The sequence below is a fragment of the Suncus etruscus genome, chromosome 9, assembly GCF_024139225.1.
Source record: "Suncus etruscus isolate mSunEtr1 chromosome 9, mSunEtr1.pri.cur, whole genome shotgun sequence".
Taxonomy (NCBI): domain Eukaryota; kingdom Metazoa; phylum Chordata; class Mammalia; order Eulipotyphla; family Soricidae; genus Suncus; species Suncus etruscus.
Window position 1 is genome coordinate 52,999,038 of NC_064856.1, and position 18,997 is coordinate 53,018,034.

The 18,997-nt window shown below is 36.1% G+C and overlaps 1 protein-coding gene across 1 annotated transcript; it reads left to right on the forward strand.

Annotated features, from left to right (window-relative positions):
* The first annotated feature begins 890 nt into the window (after window positions 1–890).
* LOC126018309 (olfactory receptor 52I2-like) lies at window positions 891–1,892 on the forward strand. The gene has a single exon (XM_049780464.1). The coding sequence runs from the start codon at window positions 918–920 to the stop codon at window positions 1,890–1,892; it is 975 nt and encodes a 324-aa protein (XP_049636421.1). The 5' UTR covers window positions 891–917.
* Window positions 1,893–18,997: the final 17,105 nt, after the last annotated feature.

The window sequence follows — 18,997 nt, forward strand, 5'->3', positions numbered from 1 at the left end:
CAGAGAGATAGCATGGAGGTAAGGCATTTGCCTTGCATGCAGAAGGACAGTGGTTTGAATCCCGGCATCCCATAAGGTCCCCAGAGCCTACCAGGAGAGATTTCTGAGCATAAAGCCAGGAGTAAACCCTAAGCTCTGCAGGGTGTGACCCCAAAACAAACAAACAAACAAACAAAAATGACTCTACTTCAAAAAAGCTTTTTATCTTTGGTAACTCTCAGATGTTTTGCTCAAAGGATAAATTCAATGCAGTTATTTAATCTAAACCTGAGCATATTTTATTTAAAATGTGCTTTTTTTCAGGCAGTGTTAGTATTGTTGCATGTGGGCTTTTATCTGTTTCATGTATGTCACATTTTCCAATCCTATTTTAGAAACTGAAGGTTTGAAAACTTTTGAGGACTCCCACTAAGGCTGAATATAGAGTCTAGTGGAGTTATGTTTTTCAGAGAGTAAAAGAAAGTGACAAATGTTTGTCATATGGTTAAAATTGAATTTCAAGTAAATATTTATCTAGTACTTGGTTAACAGAGAAAATATCTATTGTAAATCATGGGGTCTTGGTTGAGCACGCCATCATTTGATATACTCATTTAGTTAGGAAGGTACAAACCCTCTGTTAAGAATTTAAAATGGGTCAAGTAGAGCACATCCAAAAGTAAGGACATAGTAACTTAGCAGAAAAGCCTGGACAAATAGGAACTTTAGTTTTGAGCCTTGATAAACAAGCATCCCAGGAAAACAAGCATGCCAGGAATCGAACGCATCTTGTTTTCCTCGCCTAAAAACGATGTGTGTCTTATGGTCAGGAGCATCTTATAAAGCGATATGGTATACGGTAGTTTCACAATAGCATTCAGTTGTATCCATTTCTTTTACCTCTTGTATGCATTAACAGGAAAACTGTCTCATTAAGGATGTTCGAGCCATCTTGCAACTACACAATGGAAACCAAAGACTCCTTCATTCTTGTGGGTATCCCTGGTTTACAATCGTCACATCTTTGGCTGGCTATATCACTGACTGCCATGTATGCCATAGTCCTCTTAGGAAATACCCTCATAATCACTGTGATCTGGATGGATTCAACTCTCCGAGAGCCCATGTATTGCTTTCTATGTGTGCTAGCTGCTGTGGACATTGTTATGGCCTCTTCTGTAGTGCCTAAGATGGTGAGCATCTTTTTCTCAGGAGATGGCTCCATCAGTTTTTATGCTTGCTTTACTCAGATGTATTTTGTTCATGCAGCCACAGCTGTGGAGACAGGGCTGCTGTTGGCCATGGCTTTTGACCGCTATGTAGCCATCTGTAAGCCTCTACATTATAAAACAATTCTCACACCACAAGTGATGCTGGGAATGTGTGTGATCATCATCATCAGAGCTGCCATATTCATGACTCCATTAAGTTGGATGGTGAGTCATCTTCCTTTCTGCGACTCCAATGTGGTTCTCCATTCCTACTGTGAGCACATAGCTGTGGCCAAGTTGGCATGTGCTGACCCCATGCCCAGTAGTCTCTACAGTTTAATTGGTTCTTCCATTATTGTGGGCTCTGATGTGACCTTCATTGCTGCTTCCTATAACATGATTCTCAGGGCAGTATTTAGTCTGTCCTCAAAGAACGCCCAATTGAAAGCATTAAGCACATGTGGATCTCATGTGGGGGTTATGGCTCTGTATTATTTACCTGGGATGGCATCCATTTATGTGGCCTGGATAGGTAAGGGCATTGTCCCTTTGCATACTCAAGTGTTGTTGGCTGACTTGTACCTGGTCATCCCACCTACACTAAATCCCATTATCTATGGCTTGAGGACCAAACAGATAAGGGAGCGAACATCAAATTTGCTGATGCGCTGCCTCTTTAACCACTCTCACCTTGGTACATAAATATATAATTGTTTTAGGGGGTATCTAGGGACACACATGTTGTTCAGGGGTTACTCTTGGAAGGTTTGTTAGAACTTATGTGTTGCTAGAGATAGAAACTAAGTAGACTGTGTGCAAAGACAAACCTTATCATGCTCCCTCTCTGGTTCCATTCTCCATTATTTTTAGGAAATATGGTGATGAGAGACAGAGAATGGAGAGCAGGATATATAGTAAAGAAGAAAAGAGGGAGGAGAGAATGACAGAGAGAGTATGAAAGAGAGAGAGAGTACGAGAGAGAGAGTATGAGAGAGAGAACATGAGAGAATACCAGGCTTCTCTGCAGAGGGCAGAGACACTTAAACAAAAAAACAAAAACAAACAAAAAACCCCAAACTTCTATTCTGGCCCTAAACTGCCAATTTCAAAAGTGACTTACTTCTGAAACTGATCAGAAGAATTAGCTTAATACCATTGACATTGAGATAAAACTATGAGCTTTTCTTATATAACTTTTCAATTAAAATTTCTGACAATTAATATTTGAATAACATTGAATTAAACAGATTTTTTAACTTTATTTCTGACTTAATTTTCAAATCAATATCCAATTAGTCTCTTCTTAAAGGAAACCAATGGTCTAAACCTTTTCTGTCTACATTATTTTGTTAAAAAAGTTTTTATCTCATCATGTGATATGGATGAAGATGTTAATATATGACTGACTTCTAGTAACCTAGATAATATGCTAACAGTGGACTAGAGTACATTCAGCCCAAGTGCATTCCAGTTCATCGGACAAGACAGAAACTTGGGATCACTGATAAGGGCCACTTTCCAATAAATAAATTTGTGTTGGAAAAACTATTTATTAATTATGGCACTATATTAGCAAAAGGAGATAAAAATGAGTTTCTGGTTCCAATTCATTTTGTGTATTTGGATACATTCTTGTTATTCAGCTATTATACATCCCTTTAATATTTTTCCTATTAGTAAGGTAGTGGAAAGTCAATCTACAAAGCTCCAGCTTATGATTTGTAAGCACCAAACACAATGTACTCTGGCTTTAAATATACTGTTGTTTCCTAGTCCTGTTTTGTGTAACCTAATTGTAAGAAACTATTGACACATCTGAGGAGGTGTATTATGTATTAAAAGATTAATAGAGAGAAATATCAATGATGAGGCTGAAATATCACTAAACTTCTCCAGGTCACCAGCTCTTGATTTGGTTTCTTTTTTTATTTTCCACTATTATAAAGTTTTAACCTAAATAATCACTATATGTTAAAAGAAATACACACATTTTATATATAATAGATGTATTTGTTTCTGGTGCATTTGAAAATTTAAACAATTTTCCAAATGTTAATGATAACTTAAGTCTTATTTTTTTCCTTCTTGTGATGTGGGAAACATTATTAACTCATAGAATCAGATAAGATTCACTTATGGATGGAAAGCACATAATACAATAATGACTTATCATATAGACTTAATATTAGAAAATTTTTCATTGCATAATTTTAAGAGCTAGTTTTACATACTACATGAACTTTAGAGACCAGTAAGTACTTCTGTATTAATTCTTCCAAATTGACTATTGTTTAATGTTATGCTAATATTGGACTTAATTTGATAAAAATAGATTTTTTTCATTGAGTATCTGAAGAATTAACAATAACAATGAACAATAAACAGCCTCATTTTGCAAACTATAAGATCAAATTAAGACCATGAGGTGGCTAATTATATTGACAAGATTTCCATTCTAAAAACACGCTTTTTTCTCCATAAATCAAGGAATATTTTAGGTGCATTAAGGAATATATCATAGGGGCTGGATATGGTAAAACAGATATGATACTTGCTCTGCTGTGACTGTCCTTAGCTCTAGAACTGCACTGCATGTGGTTCCCTGAGTCCTGCCAGGATTCATCTCTACGCACAGTCAGGAGTAAGCCCTGAGCACTACCAGGCATGAAACCCCCAAACAAATATAAGCTGTAAAGTTAAAAAACCTCTTTCCATCATTTCCATTAGAAATCTTGACCTGCTAACTTTGTGTTTCATTTACATTATTGTTCCCTATAATTAGCTGGAGCTTATTGTAATGATTTACATGCTTTTTGGAGGGGATCTGACTCTTGTGATAGTTAAGATCAGATAACCCCATACTTCATCCAAAACATTTTTTTTTTTGGGTCACAGCTGGCAGTGCTCAGGGGTTACTCCTGGCTCTACGCTCAGAAATTGCTCCTGGCAGACTCGGAGGACCATATGGAATGCCGGGATTCGAACTACCGTCCTTCTGAATGCAAGGCAAATGCCTTACCTCCATGCTATCTCTCTGGCCCACGTCCAAAACATTTTATATATTAATCCTTCTCTATATTATATGAAGCAGCTTTGATTTTGTTATTATTGCTATGAGCACTAGAATTGGCAATGCACAGAGGGTTTATGTGATATTGAAGTTATAATCTAGCATCTCAAACATACAATGCATGTGTTGTTATTTACACTACATCCTTGAGCCATGTGTTCTCAGTTGACTGATGTTTTAGATCCATAGTAGATGCTCAAAGTTTTAATTTTAAGAGATTAAAATGTCAAAATTACTTGAAAAGAAGGGATGTCTTGTGGGGGGATTGTAAACTCAAGTATTTATCCTCTATCTTCTTTCACATTTTTGTAGTTTTTCATGTCAAGACTTGGGCACTGAACACTTTGATTTCTTTGACTGCAAAGTAAGAATGGGCAAAACTTGTTTAGGTTTGGTAGGGAATAAGCACATCAAGTTGTAAATGCCATTTCAAATATTCCTGGATATATTGAAGCACTCTTATTTGTAAAACCTATATTAAACTATTGTCACAACTTTTCTAAATATTCAAAACATGTAGCCATAATTCCCTTTTATTACATGATCTTGTAAGGACAAGTTACGTTTTCTTCATATCCCTCCCTATTCCTCCTTCTCTCACAGATTTAAAGAAGACAGAAGTAGACAATTTTGCAGTTATCAGAAACATGATGAATATCTTGACAACATAAAAAAATTCTACTTTAACCTAACTAGAATGTAGGCAGACCTTTCTTCCTGTGCAAGTTGTATTTTTCTTTTTATTTTCTTTAATCTCACTCTGAAAGACACAGTCGTCAACCCAATTCAAAGATAGATACATTAAATAGATGTCATATTCATGTAAAAAAGATAGATATGGTGTTGCAGACTAGCTCTTAGGGTCCTGATGCATTAGAGGACTTCTTTGAATCCTCTGAGGAGAGTGGATGCTCAGGTGGTGAAATATGAAGAAAATGAGAGCACATACATATGTGTGTGGAGAAAACATTCTAACTTTATTATCCAGACTAGGGATTTTTATAAGGGGTATCCTGCCAGTCACAGGTATAAAAAGAATGCTCACATTTTGTTTCTTTGCAAAGTACAGAAACTTATCTATGTGCATTGATCTTTAAAACAATAAACATGATTATATGTGGTTTGTAACCTTAGAGTAGAATACAGTTCAGGTAGGAGCCCAGAGGATAAAAGAAAGGTAAGTTTTAACATCTCAAATTAGTTCCTTTCTGGCCTGTTTCTAGGTGTCATACTGATGCAAATTAAGAGATTAACAAGAAGCCAGGTTTTCTTAACCAATTTCCATTATCTAATGTGACAAGTTTTAAGATATAGGGGCTATAACAAATAACTAACTTCCTAAGGTCAGATTTTGAAAAGGGCAAAACTAATATGTAAGGGGTACAGAATCAATACCTAGTAAAATTCAATAGCCCAATGCTATTCTGGCCCAACCTTTTAGGAGTATAGATTAGTTAGCAGGTATTAAAAATGTCTAGGGGAAGTCCCTGAAGCAAAGCAATCCTTTCTGTTACAAACTGCTATGGCATTCAAAGACAAGGAGAAAAGAAATTGTTTTTGAGGGGCCAGAGTGATAGTACCAAAGTAGGGCATTTGCCTTGCACACGGCTGACCCAGGACTGACCTTGGTTCAATCCCCAGCATCCCAAATGGTCCCCCAATCCAGGAGCAATTTCTGAGCACATAGCCAGGAGTAACCCCTGAGCATCACTGGGTGTGGTCCAAAAATAAACAAATAAAAAAAAGAAAAGTAAAGAAAGAAAAAATGTTTTTGATGCTGAATTTTCCAGGCAAAGAGAAATTTTTTATCAAGACTATATTTTTGCCTGTAAATATGCACAGCAGAAGGAAGAATAATTTTAGACCAAATAATATGAAGGAAATATAATGTTGGTACCAAGACAGAAATCTCAAAAATATGTCTACAGAATTTCTCCAACTCTCCACAGATGACCTTTTGGTTAAAATCCCTTAGAGATAATTCAAAGCAGTTATCTGTGCTATGACATTCTAGCAGGCCTTCTGTTAGTTCCCCCCAATAGGAATATAGAAATTCCTATAGATGGTGCAACAATATGAAATATACCACCATGAGCTGGAGTCTGTCACTGACATGACTTATTTTTTACTTAAAGGGCTGTAGAACATTAGGAAAGGCCCTAAGAAATATAAATTGCAACAAATATGTAAAAATAATAGCTAGATAGTAAAATGTAAATATCACAAACAAAACTCAGACCTTGTCCTTGTTTCCTGAGAGAAATAAAAATAAGATGATCTAAGATCTTGTCAATCTTCTTTGGTATATTAAGCAGAAACTACACCCATTAAAGTTTTTTTCAAAGACTTAGGATTCAAAAGATTTTATATCCAAATGTAATGAGTATGTGGACAAGGAGACATTCAACTTAAGTTTATCTGTCTTATTTCACATTCATGTGAGAAAGTTTAAAATCACTACAATATTCTTTCAACAGTATTTATTTTTTATTTTTTGGTTTTTGGGCCACACCTGGTACGCTCAGAAGTTACTCTTGGCTATGCACTCAGAAATCACTCCTGGCTTGGGGGACCATAGGGAATAGTGGGGATGGAAGCGAGGTCCATCCTGGATCAGACACATGCAAGGCAAACACCCTATTGCTGAGCTATCGCTCCAGCTGCTCTTTCAACAGTCTTGTAGCTCTGGTCCATTTTTCAACAGTCTTGTAAGAAATACTGTTACACTAAAGTTTATCTGTCTTATTTCACATTCATGTGAGAAAGTTTAAAATCTTGTAGCTCTGGCCCATTTTTCAACAGTCTTGTAAGAAATACTGTTACACTAAGGTCATTTTCAAATTTTTATTTGTTTTTGTGCCATAACCAGCTGTGATCAGGGATGATTCCTGGAGGGGTTCAGGGGGGATGCTGGGAATTGAACTGGGTCATCTATATGCAAGGTAAGCACACTCCTCTGTCAGGAGCAGACTCAAGATGGAGTCTGTATGGCTTGCCTTCTTTCTCCACAGCATGAACTTTTCTTTTGTGTGGCATGCATACGTGCCTAACCTTTTACAGAGGCACTTGCCAAGTTCCAAAGTCATAGGAAACAGCACAGATCCTGTTATAGATTATGTTCTGAGAACTTGTGATAGTTGAATGCATCTATATAAATTAAGTATGGAAACAGCACATTGTCTTGTCAAAAGTTATGAGAAATGTTGGCTACAGAATGTATGAATAGGATGTACACAAATGTTCCAGGTTTGACCTGTTTAAGTTGACCTGTCTAAGTTGACCACAAAATGTTCTTGAGAAAATATCAAATTGTACCTTGTAAAATTATATACATAAAGTAACCTGTAATACAAAGGATGTTCTTGTATTTCCCCTCTTCTCCCCCCTGCTCTGTCGGATTATATAAGCCGGTCGTCTGCTTCAATAAATTTGGCCCTTGATCAGACTCTTTGTCTTGGGTCCCGTTTCTCTCTCCTTATTTTTCAGGCTGGGACCCCCTCATGTACCCACAAATTACTGAGTTCTGCAGGACAGGACACTCCTCACTCTTACTATTTTTCTAGATTCAGGAAATAGGTAGAAAATAGGTGATATTCTTCCTACTGGTATTAGAAGAGCAACTAGCTTGGGCACAAAATATTGTTTTTGTTTGTTGAAAAACCTTGTCAGAGGATTTCCTAAAGGTTGTACCTATGTGATCATTCAATGACTAAATTATGCACTAAAACAAACCAGGGAATAGGAACTGGGGAATAGAATATAGAATGAGAATGAAGAGAGCCCTGATTATTAGAACTAGTCTGTTCATCAGCTCATCACCTTTCCCTCATGTCACATTTCCCTCAGGTATACAAGGCTTGATGAATTATCAATTTCTTTATTTCACTGAGAAGCTTGGGCCAGAGGAATCCCTGGATTTTAGACCCAGCTTAATTAAAATAGACATAAGTCAGAGATCTTCAAGAACTCAGAGGACAAATTCTGAGCCCTTTGGTTGAAAGGGAGGCTCTATTAGTGCTCCACATCCAAACAGCAAATGGTCAGAGATCCCGTGTTGCTGGGTACAATGCTGAAGCAAAAACTAAAAGTAGAGCAAGAGGGGATGGAGTAGTAGCACAGTGGTAGGACGTTTGCCTTGCACTCGGCTGACCCAGGATGAACGTGGGTTCGATCCTGGCAGTCCATATGCCCCCCCCCCCCCAAGCCAGGAGTGATTTCTGAGTGCAGGGCCAGGCGTAATCACTGAGATGATCACATTTCCCCAACACCAAGAACAGGGACCTGTGAGAGAGATAAGCAGAGGAAAACCCCAGACTTTGGAAAGGCAAGACCCTCAACTGTCAGCCAACCTCACCCAGGCTAACCCCCAGCAGTGAAAACCGAAAGTGGAATTACCTAGTTCCCAGATCCAGGAATATGGTTCATAGTGCCTGCCAGGGCTCTTCACCTATCCAAGGTCTCAGGTCTCTACCAATTCCCACTTCGAGTCTGTTCTTTTCTGGCCCCGCCCCAGGAGCAGTGACTCCTGCAGCAGGCCGGGTTAAGACCCCTGGCTCCTCCCAACTGGGGGTTCTCTTTGCATGAACAAACCAACCAGGGATAAGAATATAGATTGAGGGCCAGAAAGATAGCACAGAGGAAGGTCATTTGCCTTGCACGCAGCCTGATGGACTGTGGTTCGAATCCCGGCATCACATATGATCCCTGAGTCAGGAGCGATTTCTGAACGCAGAGCCATGGGTAATCCCTGAGCACTGTCGGGCGTGACACAAAAACAAGAACCAAAGGAAAAAAAATAAATCTAGATTGCCTTAGCCAATGAGAAGTTGGGATTGGACTCTAGGCGAGTGAGTATGTTTAATCGAAATCCTAGCTTTTCTTGTTCTTTCTCAAAAGGAAAAGGACCACAGGACTCCTTAAAAGCCCAAAGGCTCAGACTGACTTCTGCAAGAGGCCACTCAAACCCTGCATTAGTAGAGGCCCAGCAGAGTGTCGCCCTCCAAAGCCCAGCATTTCACACAGGGATTGGTAGACTAGTGGCTCTTTCGGGTGAACTTGATTCATTTCCAGGTATCGATTTCTGGAAAGGTACCCTTTTCCTGAGTAGTTGGGTATGATTCTAATCTTTTAATATTCCAGTTTTCCTATCATTCAAACAAGTCCTGCTTGTCCTTCCTTCCTTCCTTCCTTCCTTCCTTCCTTCCTTCCTTCCTTCCTTCCTTCCTTCCTTCCTTCCTTCCTTCCTTCCTTCCTCTCTTCTTTCTTCCTTCTTTCTTTCTTTCTTTTCTTTCTTTCTTTCTTTCTTTCTTTCTTTCTTTCTTTTTTCTTTCTTTCTTTCTTTCTTTCTTTCTTTCTTTCTTTCTTTCTTTCTTTCTTTCTTTCTTTCTTTCTTTCTTTCTTTCTTTCTTTCTTTCTTTCTCTTTCTTTCTTTCTTTCTTTCTTTCTTTCTTTCTTTCTTTCTTTCTTTCTTTCTTTCTTTCTTTCTTTCTTTCTTTCTTTCTTTCTTTCTTTCTTTCTTTCTTTCTTTCTTTCTTTCTTTCTTTCTTTCTTTCTTTCTTTCTTTCTTTCTTTCTTTCTTTCTTTCTTTCTTTCTTTCTTTCTTTTCTTTATTTTTAGAAATGTGACATCATTTTGTCTTCTGCCATTCTTGGCAACACCGTCATTGCATCAGAACATGGTCCAGAGTGCTTTCACTTTCTCTCCCAATTTCCTTAGATTCCTGGCATACTCTTAGTTTTGTTAGTGTTTAAAAGCTCATACTTTTATTTTAAATCTCTATAAATGGATTGTAACGTTATTTTACATGTTGATCAAGATGATCAATCAACTGCTGCCATAAATATTTCCATAAGAACAAGATTAACAAAGCAATGAAATTCTTATTATATCTTGCCTACATATACTGGCTTTAGAATTTATGATTTTTATCCATACTTCCTGCCCCCACCCGCACTCACAGTAATTCATATTGAGATGTTTTTTCTACCTTATTGTGACATTATGATAATTTGGGGTCTGATTCCAGTTTTAAAAAATTTGAGTTAATATTGTTTTAATTATTAATTGAAAAACTTCCTTTAAAAGTCAAGCTGTTGGCCTGGAGAAATAGTATAGTGGATAGAGTGTTTTCCTTGCAGGTGGAAAACGTGGGTTCAATTTATGCATTTCATACGGTCCCCTAAGCATCACAGGAATAATTCCTAAGTGAAGAGTAAATACTAATACCTGACTATTGCTGAATATGGCTCAAAAAGAAAAAATATCAAACTGATGTTTATTTGTTAGTAAACCTCAAAAATTCCAACACATTTATTATTCTAATGTATTTGTGTCGTTATTTACAGGTGTGTAAAGTAATGCACAAAGAATTTCTTAGGAACAATTTAAAATCTTTATTTCTTATCTTTATTGTATTTTTCATCTCTCATGTAACTCATTTTTATTTTTTTCTTAACCTGTAATGTCCCAAATGTAAGAATAGAGTTGAAAGCTAGTTGAATATTAACCTGTGAGCCATTAATTTCTGCATTAAATAGAAATTAAGGAGAACTCTGTAAGCCTTTTTTTTTTTTAAATATTCTCATCAGTTTCCATTACCTTTAGGAAAATAGGCTGATTATATCTTCTTAGAAGTGTGAGAATAATTACTCTCATAATATTAAATGCTTTAAGTGTAACTAAGGGAGAAGTCCAAGTGGCCCTATGAAGATTAGGACTCAGGAGCAGTGTTCATAAGGAAGAATGTTTAAATATTCTTAATGTTTAAATAATGTTTAAAAATTATTTGAAACTGTTTAAATATAAATAAAAATGTTTAAAACATTCTTAATGTTTAAATAAGATACCCAAAACCAAGAACCAATTAGAATGGGAATAAAGGTAAATGATGAGAGAAAACATAACACTTTGAAGCTATTCAATAATTTTAAATATATAATGTGCGATTTAGCAAGCCAAAGTGGAGATAGAGTTACTGAGGATGGGGACGCAGAGTTTCACTAACCTAGTTTATGAAGGATTTGAGTGGGCTGGGGAGTGCTTTTATTTTAAGTCAATGGAAGGTGTAACAAAATGATATACATTTGGAAGAAAATGCTAGCCACAATTTGTAGGAAAAATTATAAGTGAAAAAATATTTTGATGATAAAGGAAAGAGATTATTTTGAGTTAAACAGGAGAGAAGGCAAAAGAGGAGAAACATTTTATACATAAGATATCTAGGAGTTTAAATTCCTTTTTAAATAAAGAGAATTTGGTGACAAAGCTGGCTGGAGAGGGGGAAGTGATAACAAAGGAGAGAAATTAGCAGATGGCTACTATGTTTATGACTTGAGAGAACATAAAGTTTAGATTAGGGGCACATATTGGTAACTAGAGATAGTGAGTAGGTATTAGGTTTGAAGTGCCTGGCATATACCTAAGTGAGTCTCAGTAGGAATTCTTGTGTTTGTATTGAGCATATGGCCTGTTGAATAATGGAATGTAAGATGCATGTCAGATTTTTCTTGACAAGGTTTACCTTTATCTTTGTCTTGAAGAACTCTACAAAAAATTTAGAATTGTGCATAACTCATTTTTCTGGGAGCCCTGAATTCAAACAACTACTCTTCAGTCTTAATTATGAAAGATGAGAATCTATGATTAGCAGCAGTTCATGGAATGTAGGTTTCAGATTGGGGAAGATATTGTTAGAGACTTAAGGGGCTGGGCAGAGAAATGGGAACTGCCCAGATTCAGCTCTTGTTTTTCTTTTAAAAATAATTTTTTTCTTTAAGCTCCACGGTTACAAAAATGTTCATAGTTGGTTTCAGTCATCTAATGTACATCTAATGTACCCTTCTTCACCAGATCAGCCCTTGATGCTTTTCATCATCAAGGCTGCAACTTCCCGCTTTGACCAGAAGGGGGGTAATATCAAGAAGCAAGAGAAGCGAATAAGAATTCCGTGGGATCTTGCATTTTCAGTATGACTGCCAGTGTTTCTGTCATTGAGCTTTCTGGTGCTCATTCATGCCCCCTCCCCTGTAGCTCTCTTTAAGCACCAGCCATCCTTCTCTCCACATCATTACTTCTTTCCTTGTTTCTTGTCTGGCCTTAGAATAGCAATAACACACTATTCTTGATTCCCAGAGGGGTGTATCCCTCCCAGGGAACTTGGAATACTTTCATCATTACCCTCATAATTCTCTCAGGCCCCAGAGAAGCTATATATGGGCCATAGCTTTGGGATTAGACATAATAAATTCTGCAATGTCATTGCAGCAAGGGAGGGGTAAAAAGGGGTAGGAATACAGCAGGTGATCTGGCAGGAAAACTCTTGCTTGAGGAGCCAGGACTTTGCACTGATTGTTTGAGAGGTTTGCTAGTTCTATGTCCCAGATTACAGTGGCCTAGATCCCAGACCGTCTTTAGTGACCTAGCCAAAGAGGAATTTTTCTCAAACCATTGTAGGTGAGGCCTATTTCACATTTTGTTTATCCTTAGCCTAAAGACTCATTCATTCCAGTGTCCCTTTCTTCACTGAAGAAACAAGACAAGGAAAATTACTTTTTTCACTTGGGGGAGTGACATATAATGAATTAGGAAGTTGAGAAATTGGGCTGGAAGTGAATTTGGAAAAGCTGTGAACGTTTTTAAATGCAAACACAGAGCTCTCTATCTTGAAGGCTCTGGCTGTCACATAGCCAGCTTTGCTGTATAGATAGTAATAAAGTTAAATGGGTATTGAAATGGACTGGCTTGGAGACAGAGGGGTGAAGTAAAAGTTCTTTTCATAGTCATAGCCAAATGGATGTTATAATGAGTTTGAGATTAGGGTATAAAATAAGAGGAAAGACTGTAATAGATTAATTGGAAAAGCAAAATAATACCCATCTGAAAAAACAGAGATATAGAATGGAAGTTATTTGCAGAAGAGCTTTTTTGGGAGGTAGCACTTTAGAACAGTATTTTAAAAATCTCTGAGCAAAAACTGGTGCTCAGTGCTTATCATGGGGAATTGGGGTGAGGGGAGCATATAAGGAGGGATCTATTTGTACAATAATGGAGGGAATCAGATACTCTTTTGGAGGGTGTGGTGCTATAATATTTTATGTGTGAAAGCCTACCATTAATAGTATATAAATTTTTCTGCCTAAAATAAAATTAGAAAAACAAAATAAAATCAACACAAACAACTGTCAACAAGGAATTTACTTTTAAAATTAAGTGTCTACAATATTTTTCTAGAAATTATGATTTTTTGGAACTGGAATTGCCACTGGAAAGAAAGTGTTTGTAGTAACTGCTTTAAATAATTATAACAGAGAAGTTTGAAAGATGCTACAGAGGTTTAATTTAAAGACATTTCTTGCTATCCAGGCCCAGGTTTTTCAGCCATACCCAGTGACACTCAAGGTTTACTCCTGGCTATGCTCTAAGGGCCATGTATTGGACTGATGTAGTCTCAAGATAAGTGGACTCAAGAAAGGAAAATATAAATGTCTGGTAAGTACTCCTAATATTAAGACAACCTCAGAGAAATGATGGGAGGATGGATAAAAAAGAACAGAGAATATTTAACTATTTTGGTTGAAATCAGAGGGAGAAATGAATAAATTGAATCTTGAATCAATAAGAGAACATTTGCAGGGGTGATGAAGAATTAGAAGACACTCAGCTACAAGGCTGATATGGGATATATTTGGAAGGGGGAAGTCATGAGTTATCAGAAACACAAAGACACCATTCACATAACTCATGCATTTCTTTTAAGATGTTTAAAAATTGAATTATATATTACTCATCCTTTATACAAGAATGAAAAAATCTCACTAAAATGAAAGTCTCAGGGCAGAGAAGGCAGAGACATTTTCTAGATTAGAAATGCTTCAGTATAGATTAATTATATCTTTCTGAATTGTATGATTCAACAACCAGAAAGCTATCATTTCAGTATCTTGATACTTGTAGTAGTCATGCACTAACTACAATAGTAGTCACTTTACAATGAGTTATTAAGCTGTATACATGATTTTTTTAAATTTCTCATCACATACTGCAAGAAGCTAACAAAAAGTAAGGATATAGGCAATAATGCCTTTGGATAAGTAAAGTAAAAATAAAGAATGAAAACAAATCAGTGTCTCAGCCACATATCATTAAAGAAGATCATTTTTATCCTAGCAAAAATTTTTTCAGTGGAAATTGAGTAAAACAAACAAATACAATGAGTAAAATTAGTAAATGTAAAAACAGTAAATGTCTTACTATTTAAAATAATTATAAAATACGTGAGCATGGGAGTCAGAGGGTAAGGACTTGTCTTGCACACAGCCAACCTGGGTTCAATTCCCAGCATCTCAGATGGTCCCTGAAGCCCTTCGAGGAATGATCACTGAGGGGCAGAGCCAGTAGTAAGCCCTCAACAGAACAAGGCATGATCTCTGCAAACAAGAATGCAGCATGAAATATGTAAACTTCTAACAGTACCAGTCAAAAAGAGAAGAAAATGAAGCAAATAAAAATCTTTCAAGGAAAGCAAATATTTGACCATCTAGAAGTTGTCAGGCTGGAAAGAAGAGGATGCTTAGAATTCTAGTTGAAACTGTCCCCAGAAGAAAGATAGGTTTATACAAGGCAGCAGACTAGGAGTGAAAGATCTTAGGAGTCCTTTTCACTCTTCTTAGGAGTGAAAGAAAGTGAAAGCTGCTTCTTTGGTCCTTTAGCTGTAATGATTAACTTTGAGTTTATTGCATCCAGGAAGCACACAATTAGTCTTAAGAATGTACTTGCTTTCCCTACTATTCAATAGAACTCTACTTCAAAAAGCTTTGATAATTCTTGAATGTCTTGCCCAAATCTAACCATGAGCATAGCTCACTATTTTATTCAAAATATGCGTCTTCAGTCAAGGTTAGTATTGTTGCTTGTGGACTTTTATCAGTTTTATGTAGGCCACATTTTCCAACGCTATTTCAGAAATTGGACTTTTGAAAACTTTTGAGGACTCCCACTAAGGCTGAATATAGAGTCTAATGGAGTTAGGTCCTTCATAGAGTAAAAGAAAGGGACAAATGTTTGTCATATAGTTAGAATTGAATATCAAGTAAATATCTAGTGCTGGTTAAGAGAGAAAATATTTGGGGCCGGAGCTGTGGCATGGAGTAATAAGGTGTCTGCCTTGCCGGCGCTAGCCTAAGACGGTTTGATCCCCCAGCATTCCATATGGTCCCCCAAGCCAGGAGCGATTTCTGAGTGCATAGCCAGGTGTAATCCCTGAGCGTCACCTGGTGTGGCCCTTAGGCCAGCACTCCATCATTTGATATACTCATTTTTTTCCCGAGAGTTACAGACCCTCTGTTAAATATTTAAAATAGATTAAGTAGAGAACATCCAAACATAAGGACATAGTAACTTCTTAGAAGAAAAGTCCCTTATGAAAGGGAGATACAGGAAAGGATAACTGAGAGTAAATTAGTTTTGACCCCTGACAAATAAGCAGCCCCACATAAGATGATTTTGACAACTGAGAATCACTTTTGGGGCTATGTCAGATTATTATAGGCAATACAAATGATGTAATTGATGTAGTAATGAATATTGAGGCCTTGGGATACAATGTTAGACAGTAAAGGTTTGAGGAAGGAGAAGAATAATTGTACTATGATCGTCTGTTCTATCCTTGGAACCTTGAGTTTATGTTTGGGGCAATACCAGATACCCATGATCCTAGAAACCAAAATGATCTGGTAGTTATAAGAAAATAAATTGAAGAATAATTTAGCTTAAGGATGTTTGTTATACCTACCCTTTCCCTATCTTTGTTTAATCAATTTAAATCTCCATTTCTATCAATTTTATTTTGGCAATTCCTTAGAAGCAGAGGAGTCTGAATTTATTAAATATAAGTTTTTTAGAAACAAAGAGGAAAACCAATTAGTTAACGAACCCAAACAAACCCCTAAACTTGAAAACATCTAATGGGATAGTGAGCTCATCATCATAGTCAGATTATTATTTTACTGTGTGCAGCTGGTATATGTTTAATGACAGATCACAGGAGGAAAAGCTTTTGGAATGCCAGAACAAATAAATATTTTCTATTTTGGCTTTTGGCCACAACCAATTGGTCTTATACTTGGTTCTCTTCTCAGGAGATCAAATATAGTGCAGGTATTGAACTGAGGATGGCTACTTTCAAGACAAGCACTTTAAACCTCTGTACTATCTTCATCCTCTTAGATAGTTTTAAAATTCACCTCCAAATCAGAGTTACATATTTGAATATTCTATAGAGAACAATGTAGAACCTAGAAGCAGAAGAAATAGGTTCATTTTATTAGCTATATTATATTGAACAACTATATACTAAGGACTTAGACAATACTTGTAAGATTACAAACATCTATAATTAAGAATGATTATTTCTACATTACCAATGAACAAATTAAGATCTAAAGAGTTTAAACAACTTGACCATGGAAAGAGAGCTGGAAGTGACAGAGATAGGCTTTCAGTCCAGATATTATTACCTGTAATCACTGCTATTAACTATATATAGTTATTTTATACAAATATATAGTAATTTATACTTATTTTTATATTATATAAAATATTTATTATATTTATTTATATATTATATAAATATATTTGTTATTTATATATATGTTTTGGTCTTTGGGCCATACCCAGATGTACTTGGGAATCATTCTTGGCAGGATCAGGGGACCATATAGGTTTCTGAGGATTAAATTTGGATCATACACAGTCATGCAACCTGAGTCAGTCTTGTGCAAGGCAGATGTCCTACTCATTGTACTATTTTTTGATCCTTTCAATTGATAGAGAAGTAATTTTGATTGAGAATTACTTTTGATCCTGTTGATTGATTGAGAACTAAGAACATGTTTAGGGGATATTTGTAGAAGTGTAGAGGATGCCTATGCTATATTTTAAGACAATAGAAACTGATGTTTTTAAGGAAGTTCAATCAGCATCTCCCAAAGCTGAGTGAGTGATTCCTCAAAAAAAAAAGAAATGACTTTTTGAACTACTTTTAGATGACCAGGGTAATGTGCAAACCCAGAAAACCCAAACCTAGAAAAAAAATCATGGAAATGTATATGCAAAAGAAACTGTAAATAAAACTGTAAATAAAAATTATCACATAAGGATGGGGCAGAAGTTAATGCTGACTAATTTTATGCAGTAAGATTTTTACACATTAATGATATCATCATAATGTCATAAATGGGGACCAAAGCTGCAATAGAGTTAATTTTGGCAGAGTAGTAATGTTGTCTTATCAAAACTGGTCAAGTGAGTAAACTAAATTTCTCTTTCATATTTGCTTGTACTTAGTGGTCAGTTTGACTATCTTAGGGTAGCCAGGATACCTGATATTAATATCTATTAACAGGCACTTGAAATATTTTTATTTGAACCTCAAGTTCAAATGATCTTTCAAGATCAATGATCTTGAAAGGATGCTTCTCATTTCATAAATGAAGAAATATTTTGAGGCATACACTAGGTATATACTATATTCATTAAAGAATATGTTACTCTTTAAAGTATTCATTATTTTTTAGAATGACTTCATAATTTCTTACGAATAGTTCTTTTATTTTGAAGGAACACAAAATATAATTATGAGGTGGAGGGAGTACATAATATATAACATAATAAAATTTATTTCCAGCAATTTAACATATAAATTAAACAACATGGAAATAGAAATTTAGAGAAAGTAGAGATTACAAATATTTCTAGTTTATTATATCCTATGAAAATTATGCTGTGTTCTAATTATCTTTTTATTTAACTTTTTCCTAAAAAAATCTAATTATTCAAACAAAAGGTGCTTCATCCATCTTTTGCCTAGGCCCTATACTTACAATATTGGGTTGGAGTGATAGCATAGTGATTAGGGTGTTTGCATTGTATGCAGCTGACCTGGGTTCAATATTTGGCATCCCAGATGGTCCCTCAAGCCTGCAAGAAGTGATTTCCTAGTGCAGAGCCAGGAATAACCTGAGTCCCATTGGGTATGGCCTAAAACAATGATATATTCAATATCAAGCTCATGGTTTCATTAAGAACTGAACAAGTAAAGTGAAAGTCAGAAGTGTAGAGATAGTAAGAGATAGTAAGATAGCAAGACACTGTTTTGATCCTTGGAACTATATATGGTTCTACTAGAGCAGACGTAGGGGACAGAGCCTGTGGGGACAGAGTCAAAAGAAAGCCCTGAGCACAATTGAGAATGATCCAACTTACCCACCAAGAAGAAAATAATCAATTTTATTCAATCATTGAAAATTACTTACAAAAATGTAAATATTTATTTTAAAAGGTATGTTTATCAAAGTTATTGACCATACATTGGCAATAGAGTGAACAGAACAAGCACAATTCATTGAACACAATCAAGAAAAGAGTAAGGATAGGAATTGTCCGTTTTAGGTGCTCATAAGGCAGCTTGGGAGAATTCATTAAAGGCTAGAAGATAACAGAGTTAGTCTCAACATGGACTATATGGAGACAGGGTTACCAAAGAGATATGAGCTTATCTTTGAACAATAGAAAGAAAAAGAATGAAGAGAAAAATGGAAGGTGGGCTAGAATTTTGTCAGATTTGTTTTTGATCCTGTTGTCCTTAGAAGTGAAAATACTGAGCCTCTCCTAATATCACATCCAAGAGCTAGTTACAGAAGCTATCATTCAGTTGTATCCATTTCTTTTACCTATTGTATGC

Coding starts and splice junctions, on each gene's coding strand:
- LOC126018309 (XM_049780464.1), top strand. CDS start 918: ATGTTCGAGCCATCTTGCAACTACACAATGGAAACCAAAGACTCCTTC.